This window comes from Cavia porcellus, unplaced genomic scaffold (genome assembly GCF_034190915.1).
Source record: "Cavia porcellus strain 051 isolate PalLab524CR breed Dunkin Hartley unplaced genomic scaffold, mCavPor4.1 scaffold_2, whole genome shotgun sequence".
In the NCBI taxonomy this organism is placed as follows: Eukaryota; Metazoa; Chordata; class Mammalia; order Rodentia; family Caviidae; genus Cavia; species Cavia porcellus.
In genome coordinates, this window is record NW_026947485.1 from 112,179,884 (window position 1) to 112,189,088 (window position 9,205).

At 34.0% G+C, this 9,205-nt stretch overlaps 1 protein-coding gene across 2 annotated transcripts in view; it reads right to left on the bottom strand.

Moving 5' to 3' along the window:
* LOC100716044 (cytochrome P450 2C25-like) overlaps nucleotides 1-8,104 on the bottom strand; it is a 45,724-nt gene extending 37,620 nt beyond the window's left edge. Inside the window, exons 1-3 of one of the 2 annotated variants that reach the window (XM_063233831.1) lie at nucleotides 7,972-8,104; nucleotides 4,453-4,615; nucleotides 4,142-4,291 (exon numbers count right to left, since the gene is read on the bottom strand). In XM_063233831.1, the coding sequence (XP_063089901.1) occupies nucleotides 4,142-4,291; nucleotides 4,453-4,615; nucleotides 7,972-8,055 (397 nt within the window). In that variant the 5' untranslated portion in view covers nucleotides 8,056-8,104. Of the gene's footprint in view, nucleotides 1-4,141; nucleotides 4,292-4,452; nucleotides 4,616-5,353; nucleotides 5,522-7,971 lie in introns of those variants that run through there. The other variant, NM_001278754.1, reaches the window with a different exon arrangement.
* Nucleotides 8,105-9,205: the final 1,101 nt, after the last annotated feature.

Genomic DNA, 9,205 nt, shown 5'->3' on the forward strand with positions numbered 1-9,205 from the left:
AAAAGTAAGAATCACATGATTATAGATGCAGAAAAAGCTTTTGATAAGCTCCAACACTTATTCATGCTAAGAACCTTACAGAAAATTGGAATAGATGGTCTTTACCTCAATATAATAAAGGCCATCTATGACAAACCAACAGCCAGTATCATATTAAATGGCCAAAAACAGAAGGCCTTTGTCTTAAAATCAGGTATAAGACAAGGATGTCCCTTATCACTATTCCTATTTAACATAGTACTGGAAATACTAGCCAGACCAATAAGACAAGAGAGAGAAATAAAAGTGATAAAGATAGGAAAAGAGGAAGTTAAATTATCATTATTTACAGATGACATGATACTCTACATATAGACCCCCAAAACTCCATTGAAAGACTCCTAGATACAATAACTAAATTGAGCAATGTAGCTGGATAGAAAATCAATACTCAAAAATAAATAGCATTGCTATACACTAACAATAAAATCACTGAGAGAGAAATAAAAAAGCTACACCCTTCACACTAACATTCAAGAAAATGAAATACTTAGGAACTATTCTCATGAAAGAAGTAAAAGATCTACACAGGGCAAATTATAACATACTGAAAAAAGAAACTGAAGTGGATCTCAGAAAATGGAAAGACATCCCTTGCTCATGGATAGAAAGAATAAATATTGTGAAATGGTCATTCTCCCAAAACTGTTATACAGATTCAATGCAATCCCAAATGAAAATACCATCAACATACCTCATAGATCTAGAGAAATCAATCCTAAAATTAATATGGAACCAGAAGAGACCTAGAATAGCAAAAGCAATTCTAACCAGCAAAGGCAAGGCAGGAGGCATCACAATCCCTGACTTGAAGTTATACTACAAAGCAACTGTAATAAAATCAACGTGGTCCTGGAATAAAAACAGAGCCTAAGATCAATGGAATAGACTAGAAGATACAACCACAACTACAAACACACTCAACCACCTTATCTTTGATCAAGGGGCCAAACATGCTCACTGGAAGAACGATAGTCTCTTTAATAAATGGTGCTGGAAAAACTGGCTCTCCACATGTCAAAAACTAAAACTAGATCCATGCCTATCACCATATACTAAATTAAAATCTAAATGGACCAAAGAACCAAATATTAAAACAGAAACACTGAATCTGTTTGAAGACAAATTAGGTAAAAATCTTGAAGACATCGGGGTAGGTAGAGCATTCATTGACAGGAATCAAACCACACAGAAATTCTGTCCAGAATCAATAGCTGGGATCACATTTGATTAAAAAGTTTCTGCGTGTCAAAAGAAATCTCCAGCATAGTGAAAAGAAAACCCACAAACTTGGAAAAACCCTTAGTGAACTGTCCTTCAGAGAAAGGACTTTTGTCTAAACCATATAGAGAATTAAAAAAAATCAGACCCCCAAAATTCAAGGACCCAATCCAAAAATGGGCATCTGAGATGAGTACACACTTCTCAGATGAAGAAATGCAAATGACAAATAAATGCATGAAAAAATGTTCAGCATCACTGGTAAATAGAGAAATGCAAATTAAAACCACATTGAGATTCCATCTCACTCCTGAATGAATGACCGGGATCAAGAAAACTAACAACAACAAATGCTGGAGAGGCTGTGGGGAAAAGGGAACTCTCCTGCACTGTTGGTGGGAGTGTAGACCGGTACAACCATTGTGGAGGTCAGTCTGGAGATTTCTCAAAAAGCTGGGATTGGAAGTCCCATTTGTTCCAGCTATCCCACTTTAGGCATATTCCCAGAAGAACTGAAAACATCATACCACAGTAATATATGTGCATCCATGTTTATAGCAGCACAATTTGTAATAGCCAGATCTTGGAAACAACCTAAGTGTCCATCAACTGAGGAATGGTTTAAAAAGCTGAGGTATTTTTATACAATGGAATACTACTCAGCTATAAAGCATGATCACATTGAGATATTTATAAATAAATGGACACAACTTTAGACCTTACTCATAAGTAAAATAAATCAAACTCATATGTGTAAATACTGTATAGTCTCCCTAGTGTAAGAAATGGTAATAGTACACAAGAGTTTATAGTAATCATGATTCCCCATTACATTGCTCTGAAGCCTTACAATGTCTGCATTCATTAGGTGGAATGATTTTATCCTAGTTTCTTTGATTTTATTATCTGTGATAGTATAAACAGCTAATTTAAAGAAAAGAAGACATTAGAATAGCCAGTGATGATTTAGTATCATCTTACACTGAAGTCCTACTAAGCTTTCGTTTTTCTCTTTTCTTTGGTTCTATCTTGTTATATCTTATTGGATATTATTATGTGTCATAGTATAAACAAATTTTCTATGGGAAGTGAGGTAATATAATAGCCATTGTTCGTTCTTGGCTATTTGGTTCTGCAAGCCCTGTAATGCTTTCACTCTATTGAATGATTTTATACTGTTTTGTTATGTTTGACACTATTGTATATGAAGCTATGCTCAATTATTTCAAAAAAAGAGACATTGTGGTAGTTACTGTTAATTATGAGTTGTCTTGTGGTAAAATGCTGTGTTATTTTCATTATTCTGATCTGATCTGTTTTGTTATGTCCTCTTTTGTCTTAATCTCTTTAAAATAAAGAAAGAAAGGTCATAATGCTTTCATCCTTTTGCTTTGAATGGTTTTATACTATTTTGTTTTGTTCAAATTTATTGTGTGTGAAGGTATGGACAACTATTTAAAAGAAATCAAGAGACATTATATAGCCACTATTGATTTCCTGTTGTCTTGTTTTGAACTCTTGTGCTGTTTATATAGTTCTGTTCTGATCTGATCTGATTTGCTTTGTTCTTTTTGTTATGTTTTATTCTCTTTAAAAAATAATGAAGATTCCAGGAATTCAGCATAAGTAGACATTACTAAAAGTGTTCAGAAAAAAGAAATCAATCACCTGTAAAGAGAAATGCACCAGAATGACAGAAGATTTCTCAACACAAACCAAGTAAAGGCATCCTTGCAGTAAAATATTTCAAGTCTTTAAGGAAAAAAAACTCCAAGCCAGATTGACATACCTTGCTAAAATATCATTCAAAATCATTGGAAAGGGCTGGGAATTTAGCTCAGCAGCATAAGCACCTGCCTTGCAAGCAGGAAGTCGTGCGTTCGGTCCCTGGTACCAATAAAAATGAAAAAGGTAAAAAAAAAATCATTGGAAAAATAAGACGCTTGCATGTGAAAGAATAATTGAAGAAATTCATGACTACCAAACCAGCTGTGCAAAATGCTCTTAAGGGTATATTAGAAAGAGATAAAGCTTGAAAAATTAGGATTGGAGGTATCTTCCCAGAAGAATTAAAAACAACATACCACAGCAGTATATATGCACTCATGTTTATAGTAACACAATTTGTAATAGCTAGATCTTGGAAACAATCCAAATGCCCATCACCTGAGGAATGGATAAAAGAGATGTGATATTTTTATACAAAGAAGTACTACTCAGTTATAAAGAAGGATAAACTTGAGACATTTAGAGGTAAATGTTTCCAACTTGAGAATATACTCAGGGCCAGGGATTTAGTGCAGTAGTACAAGCACCTGCATGTCATGCTCAAGGTCATGAGTGTGATCTCCAGTATGAGAGAGAGAAAGAGAGAGATAGAGACAGAGAGAGTGAGAGAGAGAAAGAGAAAGAGAGAGAATATGTTCATAAATGAATGAGTCAGACTCATGTATAAACAATGTATTGTCATCCTAGTGTAAGAAACTAAAAATAAGAACTATGGTCATATTCTTCATCTGTTGCAGACTTTATGAACAAAAGCAAAATTTTGTCAAAGATTTCTTTTTAGGAACCAAGTTGTTCATAAATAGAAGTTATTGTGCATCAAGGTATTATTGTAGTCATGATTTCTGAGCTGAAAACAAACTAAACAGATTGTGGAGCAAAATAACATTAAAAGATATTACGCATATTCATTAAGGCACAATCAAGCTTGTACACTGGGAAAAGATGACCAAACAAATACTGGCTCTCTGCTTCAAATCATCCCTCCTCAACATAAGGACTGAGGGCCAGGACAAAGAATGGGATCTCTCTTATGACTGTAATTTCCTCCTTAGAGAAAAGTATTTCAAATTCAGTGACAAGAAGAGGCACTCACCATTGGTTTTTCTCAGTTCCTCCACAAGGCAGTGGGCTTCCTCCTGAACACGGTCTTCGATGCTCCTCTTCCCCAACCCAAAATTTCTCAGGGTCATGAGAGAGAAGCGCCGGGTCTCTTTCCATAACTTTCCATTACTAAAAATGATTCCTAAATGATGGGGAGAAGAAAAGGAAAAATATCCCAGGAAAACAGAACTGAGGTGTAGCAGCTACAAAATGGCTAAGCTCTTACCAAGGAGCCCTGCCAGTGTCTGTTTCAGTCTGTCGTGTTCCATGACTACTATGCAATACAAACACATGCACACTTACCAAGAGTTTCTCCCACTTTCTCAAAAATTGGTAAATTACCCCTTCCAGAAAATTCCTCCCCGAGATCAACCAGGGCTTCCTTCACAGCTTCATATCCATGCAGCACCACAGTGGGCTTCCCTCCCAAATACAGGGTGAACACAGGGCCATAGACTTTTGACAACTGGCAAATGGAAATGAAATGCACAGTTAAAAATATCTATCTCTATTTTCTCTATATACAGTGCCTGATTCTGAGTGATATTATTGCCATATTTTATTCAAGTTTCAGAATTTCATATATGAATAAGATGCTGATTATCATAGTTTCAAATTATGTACAATCTGTTACGTGCTATATAATGACCTCTTTAGTTGGTCACATTTAATTCTCACATCAACACTTTCAAGTAGTTTTATTTGACTTGTTTTAAAGGACAAAAAACAGCTTAGAAAATTTCAAATTACTTTCCAGTGTTCCACAGCTAAAATATAGAAGATACAAAATCTACATAAAACTTCAAGTTTTATGGAAATTTTGAATGAAACAGAGCTACTATTGTACATGACTCAAAAAATAAAACCTCTAATCACAAACACATCCCTTTCTGTTAGTGTTAAGCCAAAAAATAATAACAAATATTTATAAACACAAACAAGAAATGAAATACAACTTTTGCCAATGCGTAATTTTGATTCTACCCTATAAGGATATGACTATTTCTCTACATAATCTATCACTTCATGTTATTTCATCTGACAATGACAAATTGAAGAAGGTAACAAACACATGAAAGTTTACAAGGAGTGTTTTTTTTAACTGTCATTTATTATAATATTGTGCCTTTAGAAATATTTTCCTTTAAAATCATATCCATTTACTTTCTCTGTAAGCAGCTGGAAGAAAATAAAGCATACTTACATTGGTTAAAGATTTGCTGATGTTCTTAAAATCTACCTGCAAGACATTTCCAATAATTGGAAGAGGAGTGGGGCCAGGAGGAAGCTTCTTTCTCCCAGAACTCTGTCTCCAGAGTGAAATGAAAAACAGGTAGGAGAGACAGAGAACCAGGATCACAACTGCATCCATTGTGCCTCCTCTTCTTACTGAGACAGCAGTGAGCTTGCAATGCAATGTTTTTGTAATGTTCACACTTCATTTGTTATGTATTCTTTTGACACATAAGTCACAAAACAGCCCGGGTTTAATTTAAACAGCTGTTTAAATTTTTTTCAAACCAGGAATTGAACTTAGGACATTGCACTTTCCTAGAAAGCTCTGTGTCACTGTGCTGTACCCCCAGCCCTAGATGTACTTTAATCTCTTCTCTAAATAGAGTTTGTCTCAATGATAGACATTCAATAAAAACATTCTTTACCCTTTTTATGTTTTCTGTTTCCCTTCCAGGAGATTGCTTACATGTTGATGACAATAATTTGATGATATGAAAACATTCAGATGTTTCCAATGTGCTGATATGGTTTGGTCATGTTTTGATGATGCAAGAAAATCATTCAAAAATTCTGTATTCTTAGAATAATGACCAATTGGTATTCAAGAATGCAAATTGAAACAACATTGAGATATCTCACTCCAGATAGAATGGCTATCATCAAGAAATCAATCAATAACAAATGTTGGCTGGGCTGTGGGGAAAAAGTAACCCTTCTCCATTGTTGGTGAGAGTGTACACTACTGCAACCACTGTGGAAATCAGTGTAGAGATTTCTCAGAAAACTAGGATTAGAGGTTCCATTTGACCCAGCTATTCTCCTTCTGTGTATTTCCCAGAAGAACTGAGAACATCATAGCAGAGTGATGTGTGTGCACCCATGTTTGTAGCTGCAAAATTTGTAATAGCCAGATTTGGAGAAAGACCCAAATGCCCATCAACTGAGGAATGGATAAAAACATGTGGTATTTTTATGTAGTGGGATATTAGCCATAAGGAATGATAAATATGATACTTTTATAGGTAAACAGATGCAACTAGGAACCATACTCATAAGTGAAATAAATCAAACTTGTATGTGTAAACACTGTATTATCTCCCGGAGTAAGAAACTGAAAGAATAAATAAGATCGAAAAGTTACAACAGATTTAGTAAAAGAGAAAGAAACTGCTCAATGGGAAATTATATCATTTGTTCAATTTTGCATGCCTGTATTTAGTAACCTGAACAACTATTTTGAAGATAAGAATATGCAGTATACTATCATTGTTAAATTCCTAATGTCTTGGTTTGAAATCCTGTATCAATGTTGTATTCTGTTGATGTTGTCATTTTGCTTCTGCTGTTTTGTTGCTGTTGTTTTATTTGTTTACTTCTTAGTTTTTGTTTTTTCCTTTTTAAAAAATAATAATAATAAAAAAAGAACAACGACCAATTGAGATTTTATTTGAGGAATAAGTGTTTGGGACACTCTATCATCTGCATTTTGAAAACCTTATATTGATGTATCAGACACTAGGACACTTCAATGTTGGCAATGGATACCTTTCAACTGTGCAATATCCTCCATTAACACTATCTGTCCTGAAACACAAAATATTCAACATGTCTCATACATCTTCAATGAAAAAAATCTATATTGTTTTTAGTTAAATAAAGTTGCATGTACTTTAAATTAAATACTAAACAGTAGAACTAAGAAATTTATTTTCTAAAATTTTGTATACAGTACAGGAGACTGGGAACATAGGAGACCTGTCAGCATCATACAACTCATACATGAAAGAACTTGTATTTGAGTGACATCTTCAGATGCTCAGTGTGACTCTCCACACCTTCCTGAGCAATTCTGGCACATCAAAAAAAAAAAAAACCTTCAAATATTAGATACTCTGAATGGACAAGACACTATTTTTCTTGCAAGGCAACAGTTTGTCCATTAAATACAAACTCCTAACTTGATTCCAAAGAAAACACAACAATAAATATTCAAGAGAGGAACTCAGATAGGGTTCCATTTTCTCTGTCACTGCCGAGTTGAAACTTGATCAGCAGAAATGTAAGACCAAGTTTCAGAGAAGTAACCGTAGAGGACTCAATCAATTATATTTTCCCCTGTGTTTCAGTCACCTCTAGAAAAACTGATTATGTTGAATTTTATCTGTCAGGGGCATAAAAAATGAAATGATGAATAGGATATAAGAAAAAGTGCAAATACAACTAGAGCTATGAATGCAGTAAAGGATGGGAACAAGGAGAATAATTATGCCTAAGCACAAGACAAACAGTATGTTCCACGAATGAGAGCAGATATTCATGAGGATTTAATTACCAATAGAATGATATATGTTACTATATCACCAATGCTTAACAAAAGTATATTAAGATAACCCCAATTTTCTTCTAACTTAACTAGCAAAAAGTTATTTCCAATATATTTTTGTAGGAAAAGTTGTCTCATGAAGACAATGTTACATAAATTTTACTAGCCATGTTTATAGGGAAACAAAATATGGAAAATTCACGCTAATAATATCATTTTGACTAAAACAAAATTATTTCTATAATAAAGCAAGGAAACTGTACCTGTAGATTCACTCTCCTGACCAAGGATACACAGTATTTGAGAAAACTGGTATTGATACCCACATACTCTGTGTCTTGCACCATTCCCTCCAAGCACAATGTCCACACCTTCTACACTGCTGACAAGAATGTAAATTAGTATAGCCATTATAGATAACAGTATAAAAATTCCTCATAAAGCAAAAAATATATTTATATAACTAAATGGTTCACTAATCTTACTTCTAAGTCTATATAAAACTATGAAATCAACATGCCATGATGATGTGCTTATTGTATGAGAACATTTGTTGTGGCACTGTACCCATTGCTAAGATATGGAATTTTCCTAAAAACCTGTCATCAGGTGAGTGGACAAAGAAAATGTGAGATATATAAAAAGTGGAATACTATTCCAGTCTAGTGCAGAATTAAATACTATCATTCTTAACAAAACAGATGAAACCAGAGGACAGAAGTTTAAGTGAAATAAATCAGACACAGAAAATAAACACTTTGTGATCCTTCATAAGTGAAACAGCAACTCAACCTGAATGTGAAGTAGTAATTAATATAAGTTGGGAAAAGTGGTTTAGGCTAGCCAACAAGAGGTGATTTTATTCAATGCATGTATGGAAATACCACACAGAGGCCAATTAATATATTATACCAAAAATAAAAAAGAGAAGATTAAAAAGCAATTATTTCTGGGATCACCAAGAGTTCCTTATTATGTACTATGCTTTCATATTTTGAGATTCAATCTAATCAATGACTTTTAAAATATATATTTATTTTGTTAATAATTATAGAACCAATTGATTAAAATAAAGGTCAGTAAAGTTTGGTTTTGTAACCATTAGACTCTGAGTGACGCAAGTACTTTATCCAGTGAAAAATGAGCAAGGACAAAGTCATTGACTCAGAGGACTTGCAACACTAAAAGAATCATAACAATTTATTTGGATGAAATAAGTTGAGGTGCTATCTCAAGAGCACCCTCTTTATCCCATAAAAGATGTTTATTCTTGTCCCATTTTACCAAGCTGAGGCTTTGACCTAGATCCGTCCTTTAATGGAATGAAAGAATCATGCACGAAGATAGAAGGTATCGCCAAGATCAACCCATCTAAACTTTGTTTTGCTTTTAAAGGTTGAGAAATTGTTGACTTGGTAAAATAAAGTGCCACTGATGCACAGTACAAGGTCCTGTTCCATATACTAGTTTCCTAATTTGCCTTTTAGTGATTTCTCA